At 58.2% G+C, this 17,966-nt stretch overlaps 1 protein-coding gene across 1 annotated transcript; it reads right to left on the reverse strand.

The window, feature by feature from the left end:
• Positions 1 to 923: 923 nt before the first annotated feature.
• Positions 924 to 11,407, reverse strand: LOC101527410 (CMRF35-like molecule 8). The gene is made up of 8 exons (XM_058675745.1): positions 11,288 to 11,407; positions 9,230 to 9,455; positions 7,106 to 7,462; positions 6,444 to 6,594; positions 5,089 to 5,183; positions 2,416 to 2,453; positions 1,985 to 2,083; positions 924 to 1,207 (listed from the first exon to the last, which is right to left on the reverse strand). The coding sequence occupies exons 1-8, from the start codon at positions 11,405 to 11,407 to the stop codon at positions 1,058 to 1,060; spliced, it is 1,236 nt and encodes a 411-aa protein (XP_058531728.1). The 3' UTR covers positions 924 to 1,057.
• Between the last annotated feature and the right edge of the window lie 6,559 nt (positions 11,408 to 17,966).

A 17,966-nucleotide genomic window follows, 5' to 3' on the forward strand; every position in this document is an offset into this window, starting at 1 on the left:
CACCCTGGAGACCCATCTGCTTAGGACATCAACATGCAGACACTCCACTCAAGGGAAAGGCTGGCCAAGCTTCCATAAACAGAAAGTCAAAACGACATCATGGCCCAGAGAGTGGGGAACGTGGACTGAGAGCCCCCTCACACCCAGTAGCCGATTGTTATCACATCTGAACCCTATGCAGCAGAATTACTCGGCTGTGCTGTCTGTCCACGGGGAAGCAGCTGTGTCAGAATCTCCTGTCTGATGACAGCATGGGCGGGATGTCCCCAGTCCCAGTACCACCCCTCCCTGCCCAAGCATCCCCACGCCAGCGGCTTCCTTTCATCTGCGATTGCTGTCTTTATTTGTATTGCTTGTTTAAAAAAAATATTTCAAAAAGCAGAGTTACATAGAAAGAGTCCTTCACCTGCTGGTTCATGCCCCAGATGGCCACAATGGCCTATGCTGGGCCAGGCTGAAGTCATGAGCTTCTTCCAAGTCTCCCACATGGGTGCAGGGGCCTAAGCCCTTGGGCCATCTTCCATTGCTCTCCCAGGAGCATTAGCAGGGAGCTGGATTGGAAGTGGAGCAGCCAGGCATCAAACCAGTGCCCATATGGGATGCTGGCGTTGCAGGTAGTGGTTTTACCCACTATACCACAACACCAGCCCCTGTTTGTATCTCTTACACTGAGATAAAACTAATAATGGGCCTCGCTTCTCTTGTGTGTGAGCTGGGGAAGAGGAGGTTCTTTGGTGTCCCCATGTCCCCCTGCATGTGGGCGATTCTCTTCCATTCTTGCCCAGACTTCTCAGTTCCGGTAACCCCTGCCAGGTCTCCCGAGCTTCCCCACGGGAGTTGTTGCCTCCTGGAGCCATGGGGGCAGGGAGATGCACGCCCCTCCCCCCACATACAGAACCAGGGGGACAAAGAGAAAAAAAAAAACGGAGGAGGAGGGGGTTTCCTGCTGCTCCCAGTGTCCCAGCCCAGCTGGTGGGACAGGAGGGTCAGCGTGGGGGAGCCCAGTTGCCCACCAGTCACCATCGAGGGGAGCATGCTGTGGGAGGCGGGGAGCAGCTCAGGGGCAGCCCCTGGGCCTCTGAATCATGGTATAAACGGGTTCCTCCTTGGCGTGCATCTGGGCAGGGGTGCCGCCGGCGGGGCGATCCTGTGGCTGTGTGTCATACGTCAGCAGGGAGTAGTGTACCTCTTCTTGCTTTGGGGGGGCCTGCAACAATAGGAGGAGATGGGGCGGGGGCAGCATGCAGCTCAGCAGGGAGACTTGAGGGAGCCTCAGGGGCTTTGAAGTGGGGGCTGCCTGTCTGCCAGGGGCACAGCATGCTGTGGTCCCTGGGATGCTCAAGGCAGACCCAGCTCCATCCATTCCACAGGGTAGGCCAGGCTCCCCCAGGTCACCTCGGCACCCCTGAACAGTGAGCCCCTTTCTCAGACCCCAGACAGAGCTGGGCCAGCACAACCCTGTGTGCTGCAGACACAAAACTGGCCTATAGCAAGGGGACTTGAAGTCACGACACCAAGTCATAAAAGCCAGCTGCTCCAGGGCCCGGGTGCTGGGCGGCCACAAGAACGTGTCATGTGAAGAAAGCATCAGGCTAGCTGGTCACAGGGGACTCCAGACACACGGCCAGGAGCCACCAGCAAGGGCCCCGACTGTGCCAGCTCCACAGAGAACCTGGCAGAGCAAGCCAAAATGAGGGGCTTGTCCTGCAGACAGCTGGCAGCGGTGGGGCAGGGCATGGCTCTCCAGGAACCCAGAAAGGTGCAGGATGGGGTCCTCCATCCCCCTGGGTGGACAGAGCCGGTGGATATGTCCCATGGAGCCAAGCCCCTGTTCCCCAGCAGGTGATTCAGCATGTCTGGGAAGGGACTCAGTGGGCACAGGGGCCAGGGTAGGGACAGGAGGGGATGGGCTCTGGCAAAATCCACACCCCTTCTCCCTCTCTGCCTGCTCCCGCCCCCATGGGGCACCCTGCGTGGTGCTTACCACGGTGCTGTATTCCACTTCCTGCTGCCTGGTGGGAGCTGGCCCTTCCCGTGGGCCCCGCGGCTGCAGTTGCAAGTTCGCATAGTGAGCCTCTGCCGCCTGGGGTGGGCAGGACGTGTAGCGCTTGGTAGGAAGCCGCGAGCAACCCCACCACGCCCTGCTTCTCTGCTCACCCCTCCTGCCAGCCTTCCCTCCCCACTATGGGTGCCTCAGCCTCCCAGCCCTGCCTCCTCTGTGGTCACCCCATGTTCGGCTCTGGGCAGATCCACTCAGAGGACCCCTCTACCTTGCGCGCCCCTGGCAGGGAGGCAAAGATCTCTGGGCCATGCACCCCAGAACCTCCACCAGCAGAAGGGTCTGACCGGCCCCCAGCAGCCTCCGTGCCCCTCTCTGCCACCCCAGCACCCTCCTCCTCCGTGGCCTTTTGTTACCTGCCCGGTGCGCTGGGCTGGCTCTGGATGCTGTCCACCTAGAGGACACGAGGAAAGGAAGGAGGCTGAGCCCCGGACAGGGACAAGCTTTTCCCTGGACACCTCAGGCAGCCCTGGGCACCTGCCCCCACAGGTGTGAGTTGTGGCAGCCACTCTGGGATTTGCTGAGTGAGTGAATGGAGAACGGCCCGAGCGAGGTATCCAAATAGTCATGGAAACATGACTGGGTGGTTTGGGGGTTAAGGTAGAGGGGCAGCTGGACCCCCAAGAGGGCCCGTCCTTACAGAGATCTGGAACTGCACCAAGCCACAAGCAGTCACTGGGGTGTCTGCAGTACCACCCTGAGCCACGGCTCCATCCCTCAGACACCTGCTGCCCCGGAGGCCTCTGGGAAGGAGGCTCAAGGACTCAGAGAATCCCAGCTCAGACTCAGCCAAACTTTGGCTTCCAGCACCTGCCGCGCTGGCTGGGGGAGAGCGGAGGGGGGGTGTCCTGCCTTTGCGTCCAGCTCTGTACACCTGATTCCTGCCTTTCATTTAAAAAAAAAAAGATTACTTATTTGAAAGGCAGAGTTACAGAGAGAGAAAGAATCTTGCTCCACTGATTCACAACCCAGGGTTGGGCCAAGCAGAAGCCAGAAGCTTCATCTGGGTCTCCCGTAGGGGTACAGGGGCCCAAGCACTTGGCCCATCCTCTTTTTGCCAGGTGCGTTTAGCGAAGAGCTAGACCAGAAGTGAAGCAGCCGGCACCCATATGGGAGGCCAGCATTGCAGGTGGCAGCTCAACCCACTGTGCCACAACATCGGCGCCACCCCAACCCTTTCATCCAGGCGCCAGTGGGTGGCAGTGGGTGAGGTGAGCACAGGTGGATGTCCTTGGTCTAGGTCTGAGTCAGGCAGCCCAGGGCCTCAGCACTGGATGCTGCTGGGAGAGACCCTGCCTTCCCTTTAGAGAGCCCTGGAGTTAAAGGCAGACACAGAGCATGCATGGCCAATGTGCTGAGACCTCAGCTGATGTAGAACGGGAGCCGGGCGCTCTGCTCCTGACTGCCGATTGTGATGTCAACATTCCAGCTGCTCTGCTTCCCATCCAGCTCCCCGCTAGCACACCTGGAAGGGCAGCAGGAGATGGGCCCACGTGCTTGGTTGGGTCCCTGCTGCCCATGTGGGAGACCAGGGTGGAGCTCTTGGCACCAGCCTGGCCCAGCCCCAGCCAGTGAGGTCATTTGGGGAGTGAACATGGAGAATGTCACTCTGCCACTCTGCCTTTAGAACAAATCCTTTAAAACTACATAAAAGATCAGGAAAAATGGTTCAAGGGCAAAGACCCCAGTTTAAAAGAGGACTTGGGGTGTGCAGCCAACTTTTGAAGGACTCCTGGGCACACACGTAGCAGGCACAGGAGAGACCGGAATGCAGTACACATGCGGCAGGCTGGGGTTTTGAGGTGGTGGGAGTGTGAGTTTTGGCCACAAGAAGTTTATTCCCTTCTTTGTTTGCTCATGTGTTCCTCATCCTTCCCGCACTGATGGCAGAGCCCTGCTTCTGGGTGAAAGGGCAACCCAGGCGACTGCTGGGAGCCACAGCTGGGAGGCCCCCGGGCTGGGAAAACCTGGCTGTGGCAAGCGCTTGGAAGGAGGGAACCAGAGAAATGACAGAGGAGGAGGAGGAGAAAGTGCAGGCTGGGCTTCCCCCTCCAGCACCCGCAAAGCCTGGGCCATGCAGGGGGTGACCCTGAGCCCCGCAGGAGAGGAAGTGCCTTTCAGACTGGGAGGCAGTGGCACCCCCTACCCTACAGGACCTGCAGCAGCCCATCCTGCAGCAACCCAAGCCCCTCAACCCTGCCTCAGTTTCCCTCGGCCCTGAAAGACTCCAGCCGCTGCAGACACAGTCCTCACAGCCTCTGCTCACAAAGCAGGAGGCAGGTAAGGCCATTGCCTGCATCATTGGTGGCCTCACATGAGCGCAGGTTCAAGTCCCGGCTGTTCCATTTCCGGTCCGGCTCCGTGCTGATGTACTTGGGAAAGTAGCAGAGGATGAGCCAAGTGCTTGGGCCTCTGCCACCTGCCCAGGAGGCTGGATGAAGCTCCTGTCTCCTGGCTTCAGCCTGGTCCAGCCCTGGCCATCATGGCCATTTAGGGAGTAAACCAATAAATGGGAGACCGAGTCTCTCTCTCTCTCTAATACAAAGAACATGGAGGAACCCTAGGGCTCATCCTCCGTCTGCCTGGGCCAGAGGCGGCTCCTGTGGGATCACTGCAGCTCCCGCTGCCACGCTGCACCTGCCTCCTTTCCCATGTTCAATTTGCCCATCAGCTGATCGCTGAGCACCGTCCTCCTGACCCCTGGACATGGTGCTGTGTGCACTGTGTAAGCTCTCTGCTTCTTGGAGCTCAGAGGAGGGCGGCTAAAGCCTTGAGTTTCCTGGGTGCCTGCTGCCTGTGGCTGGAGATGTTACATAATAATAACAATAATACGTTCATGGGGAGGTGCCAGGGTTGGAGTGAAAGCAGAAGTGGACATGGCTTCCCTGGAGAATCACAGCCCCCCCCCCCACCAGCTGGCAGCAGAAAAGGCTCCCCCTTCTAGGCAGACTTCCAGGGGCCTGCCAGCCAAGGCCCCAGCATGTGTGATCTGAGATGTCCGTAGGTCAGGGGCAGTGGAGGGAGCTCACCTTTGGCCTGTCTCTGAAGCATCCTCCTGGCCAGCAGGGAGGTTCCCACCAAGAGCAGCAGCAGGAGGGCTAACAGGGAGAGCAGCAGCGGGAGCCTGGAGGAAAGGTGCGAGACTGGGTGGGCGGCCCGGGACAGCCTGCCTCCCCTGGCTTCTCAAGTCAGCAGCAGGAGGCGCAGTCCTCTAGCCGGGCACCTGCGTCCAGCATCCAACACCTGGCTTCAACTGCCTGCCCTGATTCCTGCCTCCTGCTAATTCACAACCTTGGATGGCTCAACTACGGCCCTTTATATGCAACGTTTGGATAGAGTTTCTGGCTCCAGCCCCAACCTTTGCAGACACAGGAGTCAAGAAGTGAACTAGTAGGGCCCGGTGGCATGGCCTAGTGGCTAAAGTCCTCGCCTTGAAAGCCCCGGGATCCCATATGGACGCCTGTTCTAATCCCAGCAGCTCCACTTCCCATCCAGCTCCCTGCTTGTGGCCTGGGAAAGCAGTCAAGGACGGCTCAATGCATTGGGACCCTGTACCCGCGTGGGAGACCCGGAAGAGGTTCCAGGTTCCCGGCTTCGGATCGGCGCATACCGGCCCGTTGTGGCTCACTTGGGGAGTGAATCATCGGACAGAAGATCTTCCTCTCTGTCTCTCCTCTCTGTATATCTGACTTTGTAACAAAATAAATAAATATTAAAAAAAAAAGAATGAATAAACTCAGGGGGTCATCGGCGCTCCCATATCTAGGGGTGCAGTGGCCTGGGGATCCCCAACGTATAGCTGGCACCCGCACAAGGGTGTAGCACAGAGTCCTTAACCCATGGGGTCCTGCCAACCCTGGGTGGTCAATGACACCTGCCCAGTGGTGTCCCAGAGGGTGTCAGGGTGGGCAGAGGGTCTTTAAATGTCACCATACTCTTGGTGGGGTTGGTGATGCCAGGAAACGCAAAGAACCACTACTTAGAAAAGCTCGACCCCTTGGGGGTTCCCTAAACCTGAGCCCAGCCTTGGCGCTTGCAGCTATTCAACAGGACAAATCACTGAAGAGCTCTGTGCCTCGGTTTTCCCATCTGTAAAATGAGCACAATGATGGTACAGGCAACAGTGAGAAACCAAAGAGAAAATCAAGAGCTCACGTTCAGCACAGATGAGGCTAAGAGAATATCGCCTATGCTCATGACCTCTGCCTCCCCTTCTACTCCCACCCTCTGAGGGTGTCCAGTGTGGCCTCAGCAGGCCAGATGTGGACAGACACACTTCAATCTCCCACCTAAGTCTTAAACAGCAGGGATGTGGGTTCTCACCCCAGCTGGACGCCCAGGCTGAAGCGGGCCAAGGACAAGGTCAGGGGCCAGGATGCCTTACCCGATGCCGTGGCCCCTGTGGGGGCCCTCCTGGTTGCTGGCACTGTCTGCAGCTGACACAGTGGGTGCCACAGTCGGCACTGTCGTTGTGCTGATCGTGGTCCTGGCGGCAGTGGTATCTGCACGTGTCAGTGACGTCATCATTGTCGGTGCTGGTGGCAAAATCCCAAATCAGACACTGGGATCTCATCTGTGACGCTCCCACGGCTTGGTTTGATTGTACACAGAAGGCCCTCCAGGGAAGGGGGCCCAGGACCCCAGGGCCTGCGGGGCTTTCCTGACCAGAACACGGAGACCACCCCAGCACCCCTGCTTCCACACCGCCCGTGGGGAGGGGGCCCTCCAAGGAGTCCTCTGTCACCCCCACCAAGCCTGGTCTCACCCATCCAACCACAGCCACGTGCTAACAGCTGACTTGTCACCTGCACCTGGCACATGTCCCTCCCCCACCCTGCACCCCACCCCCACTGCTCGGCCCTGGGTTTCCGGCTGATTCACGCACACCTTCCGTGTGACTTGGGTCGCTGAGGCTGCAGCTGCTCCTGCAGGCCTCCCTGCCTCCCTTCCTCTCCCTGCACCTCCCTCCTACACGAACACACACAGTTGGCTCCAAGTCCAGGTCTCTCCAGGTGTGCCCACTGCAATGGTAGCCCTGGCATTCACCTGGGGACACGCGCACCTTAACCAAGAAGGTGGCATCCCATTTCAATGTTCTATCGATCCCACACTGGTATGTGCCCGCGTCCTGCAGGCGGAGCTCCTCCAGGGTCACTGTGAAGCTGAGGTTTGCAGGATGGTCCCTGATGGACACGCGGCCTCTCCTCACTTCTTCCCCTGACGCTTTCGTCTTCACGATCTCCATGCTTGGCAAACATGATTGAAGGCACCAGAATTTTTTGTGATTTTTATATTTCTCCTCATACTGACACCGAATACTCAAGGAGCCCCCGAAGGTGCCTTCCACGACCTTGGGGCAGCTCAGGGACAAACAGCCTGGAAGACACAAGCCAGGGACAGGTCCTCACCAGGTGGATCTGGGTCAGGTGTTTAGGGTCACCTTCTCCAAAGGGCCCCCTACTCCTTCCCTCACATCAACTCTGTCCACCTGCTCAGAATTCCAGCACCTTCCCCTCCACTCAGCCACCCCAGGATTTTCATCACAACGGCCCCTCCCCTTAGCCCGCCAACTTCCCCCAGGGGCCTCCACACTTGCAGCAAAGCCGCCTGCTCCCGGGTAGGCCATCCCAGCCTGACTGGCCCGCTGGGCCTGACCACAGGCACACAAGCCAGGACCTCAATGGGCTGGCAGAGCATCCGACCCTAGTGCCAGGCACACTTGTTTCTATCCCTGTTGCCCCCCAGGAAGTCGGCTGTAAAGTAAAGCAAGGACTTACACCCAGGCATTCCATTTAGGACTTAGATATTTTAACAATGCCTCCCTCCTGGATCTTTTTAAAATCAATAACGGATCACAGCACAGTGGGCTAAGCTGCCACCTGCGAAGCCAGCATCTCATGAGTGCTGGTTTGAGTCTCAGCTGTTCTACTTCCAATCCAGCTTCCTGCTGACACACCTGGGGAAGCAGTGGAGGATGGCCAGAGTGTTTGGGCTCCTGCACCCACAGGGGCGACCCACAAGTAGGGCCAGGCTCGGGTCTCCTGCACCCACATGGGCGACCCACATGGAGGGCCAGGCTAGGGGCTCCAGCCTGGCCCAGCCTCAGCTGCTGTGGCCATCTGGGGAATGAACCAGGGCATGGGAGACCTCCTTCTCTTTCTGTGTCTCTGTAACTCTTTCAAGTAAAAAAATAAAAGTAAGATCAGTGGCAGGTTTTTCAGGGAGTTCCTTCCTGCCTCCTCATCCCCCCAAAATGTACAAACCTGGGACAGTTTTACAAGTTCAAGGAAGGAACAATTCCAATCGTGCTTAAGGTTTTGCAGAGAAAATCATATCAGAGGCCCCTACCACGGTGAAGCCGTGACACGAGATTCCGGGCCATCCCCAGGACAGGGGAGGAGAACCTGTCCCAAAGGAATCCCAGGGGAACCAACAGACACTGGCCGGGGGAAGACACCCCCATGTTCATGAACCCGCAGAAAGTGAGCGCTTTACGTCGAGCTGCAGCCGCAAGAGAAGGAACGTGTGATTTACAAGAAATGCAGCCAAAAAGATTTCCACTGTCCCAGGACTCAACCTGCCCAGACGGCAGGACCTGCCAGGGGCCCGCATAGAGGGTGGGCGAGCTGTGACCAGAAGACCCCCGGGAACCTCTCCCAGACCAAGCCCTCTCCCTTTGCTCACCTCCCTCCCCACTCCTCTGCCCTCTCTCTGCTCTGTCCCATCTAGCCTCCCTGAATACCCACCTCCTCCCTGGGGTTGCCACCTGCCCAGCCCACAGCAGGGCCACCTTGGCTTAGTCTGCACACCCTAACACCTGCTCCTCCCTGTCTCCACCTTTTATCCACACCCCCAAACTGCAGAGCCTTCCAGCAGCCCGTGTACTCCCTGTGGCCATCCTCCCCTCTCGGGACATCTGCCTCTTTCTTGATCCCTCCTGACACCAACACACTGCAACTCCTCGAGTGCACCCCCCCTCCCCCGGGTACCCTCTGTGGCCCAGCCAGAGGCAGAGGAGGGAGAGACCCTCACCCTTTCCCCTCTTGGGGCTTGGGTCCTTCTGTCCATCCATCTCACACGATGGGCAGAAGGTGACCCACTCTACATTCTGTGCAGGGTCCCATGTGACACCCTTCATACTCCTCCCAGGGGAGGTGGAGAGCCTCTCACCTGGCAGCCAGAGCAGCAGCAGCAGCGCTGAGGTCAGCCCCACGGCAGGGCCCCGAGAGGTCATCCCTCCAGCATAGGTGTCACTGTGGCCACAGAGCCAGGCCCCCGCTGGACCCGAGGTGGCAGGCCCACTCAGCGAGGTGCACAGTACCGTGGGCCCCCACTTCTGCTTTTTCTCTGTGCTGGCTGTTTCCTTGTTTGACTTCTCTTGGTTCTTGAATCGCAGCTGGTCAGAAAATGGAGAAGTTGGAAGTGTCAAGGGGCTGACAACCCGCTGAGACCCCCAGGGACTCTGAACATCCTCTTCCGCCCTGGCCGGCAGGGCATGGCCGTTCCAGTCACAGGGTCTCCCTTCCGACAGATTCTCTGATTTCCTCTCACATCCCCCAGGACTGCGGGGCCCTGCTTCCTGCTGGCAGCTTTGTGGTCCCCTTGTGGTCAGGACAAGGGACCTTGTAGGGCGGGGCCAGCTGAACCCACCATGAAGTCACCATGCCAGGAGCCCAAGTTGGCACAATGGTCCCATAGCGCCTGGATGGCTCTTACTCTAACACGGGTCCTCCATGTGACCTCAGGCTTTGTCTCCATTGGACCCCACTCAGGGCTGAGTGAAGAGCAGGGACTCAGCCAGCCAGCCTGGAGGGAGCCCGCTCTGCTCTGGCCACTGGCAGTTCAGAGACCCCTGGAGATCTGCACCCCTCAGCTTGCATGGAATGGCCATACAAATGCAGCTAACACTGACCCTGTCATGGACGCCTCCTCTGGGGGCCGGCAGGGATTTCTCTCCTGGTGTCCATCCCATGGAGCTGCTTGCTCATGGCCTGGCAAGGGACCCCCAGGAGCGCCCTTCCTTCGTTCTGGCCACAGGTGCACCAGCTGCCAGGCGAGCCAAGACTTGCTGGCTCTACCAGAAGTGGTGAGGACAGAGCCCCGAGGGCATCGGACAGATGTCCCTGTGAGGTCCTTGTGGGACTCCGCTGAACCGTAAGTGACCTAGAGCAAACCGCCACTCACCCACGCGAGGGACTTGGATGATAATGATCATGCTGTGTCTGGCGTCCTCAGGCCCGTCTCTTCCCACCCCTGCTGGCAACAAGAGCAAGAGGAAATGACATTCAACACGGAGATGCATCATCGTCCAGGGCATGTGATCCCCTGTCGCAACAGCAAGAGGCACCTGGCCCACCTGGACCAACGGGCCAGGGGACTCGATTCCCACTGTTCCCTTCCCCCGACCCCAACCTGTCCACTGGCCCCGAGGAAGATGAGCAAGTGAGGTTGGGCAAGGCGGAAGGGCAGCTCTTGGCTGCGGGGTGACAAGCCTCACCCTAGGGTGAGTCCCCTGCTTAGGATGTACCGTGTGGCTTCCACATCACCTCTGCCTCTGCTCACAGCTCTTCCCAGTGAGCAGGGACCTGCTCAGAGACCAGAGGGGCACTTGTTGGTCCTGCCAATGGAGGTCCACCCACCTTAAGGTTCCCGGAAGAGATCTGGGGCGTGGGACCCCTCAGCAGGGTCCCCTTCCCCGGGACCTCCTGTGGGTATGGGAGGGAGTTCCTGGTTTCCCTGAGTGGGAAGGACAGTGGGAAGCTCGGGGAGAGGCCTTGACCTTGTGGGTTTGGCCCCAGGGTGGCCCCACAGGCGGGCACCGGGGACCAGAAGCAAGAGGCGGCCTGTGCAATGATGTTCCATGCCATGGGATGCACAGCACAATGGGACCGACCCCCCTGGAGTGAGCCCCGCCCGTGCCTGCCTCCCACTGGGGCTGAACATACCTAGCCAGGGCTTAACACCTGCCAGGTTCCGAAGGTACACAGATGTGAACCGGAGTCAGAAGCCGGCTGGTTGGGGGACAGGGCAGGGGAGTGGCAATTAGAGGGGCCGAGGTCCCTTGCCCAGGGTCTGAGTGAGAGTGGCTCCTGGCCATCTGGCCTCTGGACCTCCCGGCTGCTTGACTAACCCTTACCCTAACCCTCTGTGTCTCTGACTCCTCCCCTGGGCACACTCCATCTTGTGCTTCCTGAGGGTGCCCCGCCCAGGATGCCCCGTACACGTCACCTGCCCACCAGTGACCTCTGACAGGTTACCATACTTGGGGGCCTTTGTGCGCCTCCTTCTGGTGCTGAGAAGGTAGGGAAACTTCATGTAAGTCACAATGGAGTCGGGACCTGGCGGCATGGCCTAACGGCTAAAGTCCTCGCCCTGAACGCCCCGGGATCCCATATGGGCGCCGGTTCTAATCCCAGCAGCTCCACTTCCCATCCAGCTCCCTGCTTGTGGCCTGGGAAAGCAGTCAAGGACGGCCCAAAGCCTTGGGACCCTGCACCCACGTGTGGGAGACCTGGAGGAGGTTCCAGGTTCCTGGCTTCGGATCGGCGCAGTACCGGCCATTGCGCTCACTTGGGGAGTGAATCATCGGATGGAGGATCTTCGTCTCTGTCTCTCCTCCTCTATGTATATCCGCCTTTCCAATAAAAATAAATAAATCTTTAAAAAAAAGTCACTATGGAGTCCCTGTCCCTGCCCCAGCCCAGGCTCCCACACACAGTCACACAGGGCTCAGGACCTGCGCCCTGCACCCCGGCATGTTCCAGGGGGACTCAGGCACTCTGCTCAGCTGGACGAGGGAGCCACTCCAGCTGTGTGACCCTCATACCCCGCCCACGTATGTGGTGAGTCGGCCACCATGACCCGCCCTGCACATGGTGACACCCAGGGGGTGGCCCCCAACACAGAGGGTGGAAGAACTAAGGAAGGCAGTGGGAGGTGTCCCAGCCACAGACCCAGGAACTGGCACTTTCCAGAGCCGTCTATCAAACGCTGACCCTGTCCCACCAGCCCCTGGCCCTGTGCTCATTTCAGGGCTGTGGAACCAGCAGTAGCCAGGCCACCTGGTGGCAGGATTGGGCTCTGGGGGCATGTGTGAGCCTGAACTTGGATACTCAAGTGTCCGACGCTGCCCTGAGGGAGGGATCCTGGAAGGTGGGAGCTTCTTCCTACCCAACCCTCAGACTTCTACACCCTCCGGCTCCCCTCTCTCCAGCCCACAGATGGTTCCAGAAGCTAGAGAATGAGTGTTTCTGAGAGTGGACAAGGCCAACCAGAGGCAGCAGTCCTGGGAACGGGCTAGGGCTAGCTGTGGGCACAAAGGGCTCCGGCCCAGGGGAGCGCTGTCCAGGCTACTTGCAGAGAAAAGGAGAGGCTGGGACGATTGTCACGGCCAGGCAGAGTGCCCCCCACTTCCCTGATTCCCTGAGGCCCAGCCCACCTGGCCACTTCCCTTCCCTCCGCGCTTTGCAATCATAGACGACTCTGTGGTCTGTAGCATGATGACAAGGAAACTGTCCACAGCAGACAGAACCTCAGGCCACGATGTTCAGCACCAGCCCAGCTGAGCCTGCGACTCCGGGCAAGTACCCTCCTTCTGCCACACTGGGGGAAGGGTGCAGGGAGAGCCGGCCAGCAGCTGTCCGCCACTGGAGGGAAAGCCCTGCAGAGGAACTGGTGGCCTCCATCTCGCCAAGCAGCTGAGGAGCCGGGTGTGTGTGGAAGGCAAGACCTGCTACTCACACTTGGCCAGGAATCCCACGTGTCCAGCCTGTGCCTGCCCAGTGCCCTTGCCACCCCCTATCCAACCCCAGCTCCCACCTGGCTCCATGTGGCTCCAGCTCAGCCTGTCCCAGCTCATGGGTTCTCCACCTGGTGGGCCTCTGGGGTTTCCACGAGGACCCTTCAGACTCAAAGCGCTCGGAGTGGACAGGGCAGAGCTGGGTGGACCAGATGGCCAGACCTAACCTCAGCGCAGAGAGGTTGTATCCTGGCGTTTGGAAAGATCCATTGTTCTGGTGCCACTTCCAGGTGTGGCTGGAGCGAAGGAGTACAGGTCAGACAGGCGGACCCAGCCACTCTGTCCCCCTGTAGCAAAGTTGCTCCACTCAGAGTCCAAGGCCAGCCATGAGCTGCCCCTATTGCCACCTGCTGGTGGCTGCTGGAATAGCCGGTCAGGAATGGGCCAGCCAGGGCGTGCCGAGGCCTCTGTGTCACCTGGGACATAGTGGACAGGGAACAGCGGGGGGGGCTCCAGTCCCTCCCGGAGAGGATTCCAAATGTCAGAGAGATCAGTGGCACTCATGGTGGAGAAGGAGGAGGGAAAGGAGAGGGCACGAGGGGACAGTGCCCAGCCGTCGTCTACCCACGCCCACCAAGAAGGTCTGAGGTTTCTGCTCTGGGATCTCACTGACCGCCTAAAGGGCAGCCAGTGAGACCCAGAGGGGCTGTGCACACCAGGAGAGAGCAGGTGGCGGTCCAAGCAGTTGTCTCCTTGCCACAAACATGGGAGACCATTGAGTTCCTGGCTCCTGGCTTCAGCCTGGCGCAGCCCTGGGTATGGTGGGCATTTGAGAATAGATCTCTCTCTTTTGCAAATAAAATCTTTAAAAATGAATAAAACTCGAGCCTGGTGCGGTAGCCTAGTGGCTAAAGTCCTTGCCTTACACATGCTGGGTTTCCAAATGGGTGCCAGTTCTAATCCTGGCGGTCCTGCTTGCCACGCCACTCCCTGCTTGTGGCCTGGGAAAGCATTCAAGGACGGCCCAAAGCCTACACCCACGTGGGAGACCTGGAAGAAGCTCCTGGCTCCTGGCTTTGGATCAGCTCAACTCGGACAGTTGCAGCCATTTGGGGAGTGAACCAGCAGATGGAAGAACTTCCTGGGTATAATGGCCAGAACTGAGCTGATTTGAGTCCAGGAACTGGGGGCGTCTTCTGTGTCTCACATGTGATGCAGGATCCCGAGGGCTTGGGCCATCCTCTGCTGCTTTCTCAAGCCTCGAGTAGGGGACTGGATGGGAGTAGAGCGGCTGGGACTTGAACCAGCACCTATGTGGGATACTGGTGTTACAGACTGAGGCTTAGCTTACTGTGTCATGAAGCCAGCCCCCAAAATAAATACACTGGTAAAAAACTGCCTTTAAAAATCTTAACAATCGCTTCTCGGCCTTTTGGCTAAGATCAAGTGTAAAAATCTAAACAATCTGGGCCCGGCGGCGTGGGCTAGCGGCTAAAGTCCTCGCCTTGAACGCCCCGGGATCCCATATGGGCGCCGGTTCTAATCCCGGCAGCTCCTCTTCCCATCCAGCTCCCTGCTTGTGGCCTGGGAAAGCAGTTGAGGACGGCCCAATGCTTTGGGACCCTGCACCCGCGTGGGAGACCCGGAAGAGTTTCCTGGTTCCCGGCTTCGGATCGGCGCAGTACCGGCCGTTGCGGCTCACCTGGGGAGTGAATCATCACATGGAAGATCTTCCTCTCTGTCTCTCCTTCTCTCTGTATATCTGACTTTGTAATAAAAATAAATAAATCTTTAAAAAAAAATCTTAACAATCGGGCCTGGTAGCGTGGCCTAGTGGCTAAAATCCTCACCTTGAACGCACCAGGATCCCATGTGGGCGCCAGTTCTAATCCCGGCAGCTCCACTTCCCACCCAGCTCCCTGCTTGTGGCCTGGGAAAGCAGTAGAGGATAGCCCAATGCTTTGGGATCCTGCACCCATGCGGGAGACCTGGAGGAAGTTCCTGGCTCCTGGCTTCAGATCGGCGCAGCACCGGCCATTGCGCTCACTTGGGGAGTGAATCATCAGACGGAAGATCTTCCTCTCTATCTCTCTTCCTCTCTGTATATCTGACTTTGTAATAAAAATAAAATAAATCTTTTTTTAAAATCTTAATCATACAGGGAGCTTTTTTTTTTTTTTTTTTTTTTTTTTAGAGACCCACGCCTGAACCTTCTGCCCAGCTGCCCCGTCCTTTTTCATGCAGTTGTTGGGCAGAGCCCAGAGACCACGCAGGACTGGGGACTCGACATTAGGCCCACGAAGTCACCCCTGAAAATGGACGAATGAGTGAAGGAGTGTGGATGAGAGGAGAGCCTGGGCTGGGAGTGCCAGCCGGTGCTAAGCTGGGGGACCTTGGCTGGGTCGCCAACCTCCCTGGGCCTTAGCGTATCCACCTGCAGTATCCACAGTGTATCCACAGTGCTTCATTCCAGGGAGTGTGGGGGGTAGTGTCCCAGCAATCTTCACCCCACAGTTCACCCCACGGGGTCCAGGGGACCTGCTCCCACCTCTGCCCAGTGTAGCTGCCTCCTTGCTCCCAAAACATGGATGTCCCAGGCCCCCTTTCACACCTGCCTCTCATCACCACATCTGTTAAAGGCCCACACCCCTCCCTGCCAGACCTTGCTCAGGGTGCCTATCCCCCCCACCCCCGCCCTAGACTGCGCACTTGGGGGAGGGGTGCGGGGAATCAGGACCACTCTTCCAGCTGATATCTGAGATGCGGCATGCTCCTCCGTGTCCACCAGGGGGCGCGCAAAGCCCAGGCACCACTTACCATCCACGGTGCACCTATTTAAGGCTGCCTCCAGAAGACAGGAAGGTTAAAATACGAGGACACCTCCTTTCTAGGAGTTCATGGCTCAGTAGGTAACATGTAACGAAAGACAGGGAAACAGAGGGCTCCTTCAAAGCAGGAATTACTCTGAAAGCCCAGACAAGTGAGGTGGTGGCCAGCCCCACCCGCTAGTGGCCCAGGCTTCTGGACCCCAGTCCTCACTCTGACCTGCACGTCTTCCAGCTCCACCAAGGGGAGGACAGCAGGCCCGTGGACATTCCAGGCCATGCAGCCGGTCCCTAAACATCTATACACACACGGGACTTGGGGGCCACAGCCTCGGGTCATGTGGCTCTTCCCTCTTCTGCCCCTCACAAAAGGTGAGCAGGTGAAAGCTGTTGCCCCTCAGCAGCGGCTGCTTCCATGCAGGAGCTGGGGGAACACCTGGCACTTCTCTGGTGCTCAGTAGTGGCAGATGCGATGGTCCATTGTAGCAATAGGGTAGGGTAGGGTAGGGTAGGGTACGGTAGGGTAAGGTAGGCCCAGCCGCCTACGTGATAATTCTCAGTTCCCAAGATTCAAGACCCCAGTCTGGTTATCTCACAGGTGGCGCCAGGAGTGGTTATCTTAACTACCTGACCAGAGAGGAGATGGTGGAGCCCTCTGGACGCCCCTGGGAGATCGCTAAGGGCTCAGTTGCCTGGAGTCTTTCCCCCTGGGAGAGCAGCAGGGAGTAGGGGTGGAGGAGGGAGGAGGCCAGGGCAATGGCCACAATCCCCCCCCACACACACACCCAGGAGGCTGCTGCAAGGGCGTGGCACACCTGTGGTGCTTGGCAAGGCTGCAGCACCGCCACCCACCCCTGCCCGCAGCCAGGGTTTACGGCTGGCTCAGAACTCTGGATTGGGGGAGAGAGAAGGCCTGGTCCCTGGAGCCCAGGGAAGGGGGAGGGCCCCCCCCCAAGGTAAGACTGCAAGCTTTCAACCTCAGAAGGGCAGTTCTCCCAGGGGTCCTGACCCTGACTTGCCCCGCCCAGCTGGCCCCAGGGCAGTCATGTATTCCTTCCACTTTCCCATTCTTATGTCCAGAAGTGACCAGAACACTTGATCCCTGACCTACCAGCAGGACAGCTAAGGTACAATGGCCCTCTTTAAAAATAAATTTATTTATTTGTTTATTTAAAGGGCAGAGTTATAGGGAAAGACGAAGATCTTCTGTCTGCTGGTTCATTCCCCAGGTGGCCACAATGGCCAGGGCTGGGTCAGGCTGAAGCCAGGAGCCAGGAGCTTCATCCAGGTCTCCCACATGTGTGCAAGGGCCCAAGCACTTGAGCTGTCTTCCACTGCTTTCCCAGGCATGTCAACAGGCAGTTGGATCAGAAGTGGAGCAGTGAGGACTCAAACCTGTGCCCACTGGAGATGCCACTGCTGAAAGCAATAGATTAACCCCTTATACCAAAGCATTGGTCCCTTAAAAAAAAGTCATTTCTCCTTTTTTCTTTAAGTGTTTATTTTTATTTGAAAGGCAGATTTAGAGGAAACGAAAGAGAGAGAGAGAGAGAGGGAATATCTTCCATCTGCTGGTTCAGTTCTCAAGTGGCCACAACAGCCAGAGCTGAGCTGATTTGAAGCCAGGAGCCAGGAGCTTCTCCCAGGTCTTCCATATGGGTGCAGGGGCCCAAGGCTTTGGGCCATCCTCTTGATTTTCCAGGCCACAAGCAGGGAGCAGCCAAGAGGTGAGGTGCCCATATGTGACGCCAGTGACTTTAGGCGAAGGATTAGCCTGTTGAGCCACGGTGCTGGCGCCAGCATCGGTCCTTTTGAAAGCCACTGTCCCACACACCTTGCACGCCACAAGCTAGGCTCGAGGACATGTCCTAGTGGACATCACAGCTGCCATGGAGTGAGGTCCTGCGCCTCCGGCAGCTGCACTGGCAGGCCTCGCCCTGGCACCCGCCCCCCCCCCCTCGGCTGCCTCAGGCTGGCACCTGCATCCCAGGCCGCGCCCAACAGCCTCACCCACGCCTCCTGCCCAGCCCCAGGTGCTGAAGGCGTGGGGGAAGAACCAGCATCTGTCCATTTGTCTCCAGCTCTCAAATGAGTCACTTTCTTTTTTTTTTTTAAGATTTATTTTATTTTTATTACAAAGTCAGATATACTGAGAGGAGGAGAGATAGAGAGGAAGTGGAGCTGCCGGGATTAGAACCAGCAGCCATATGGGATCAAGGCGAGGACCTTAGCCACTAGGCCACACTGCCGAGCCCTCAAATGAGTCACTTTCAAAAACACCGCCCCCCTTGGGCCCGGCGGCATGGCCTAGCGGCTAAAGTCCTCGCCTTGAACGCCCCGGGAT

This window comes from Ochotona princeps, chromosome 17 (genome assembly GCF_030435755.1).
Source record: "Ochotona princeps isolate mOchPri1 chromosome 17, mOchPri1.hap1, whole genome shotgun sequence".
Lineage (NCBI taxonomy): Eukaryota > Metazoa > Chordata > Mammalia > Lagomorpha > Ochotonidae > Ochotona > Ochotona princeps.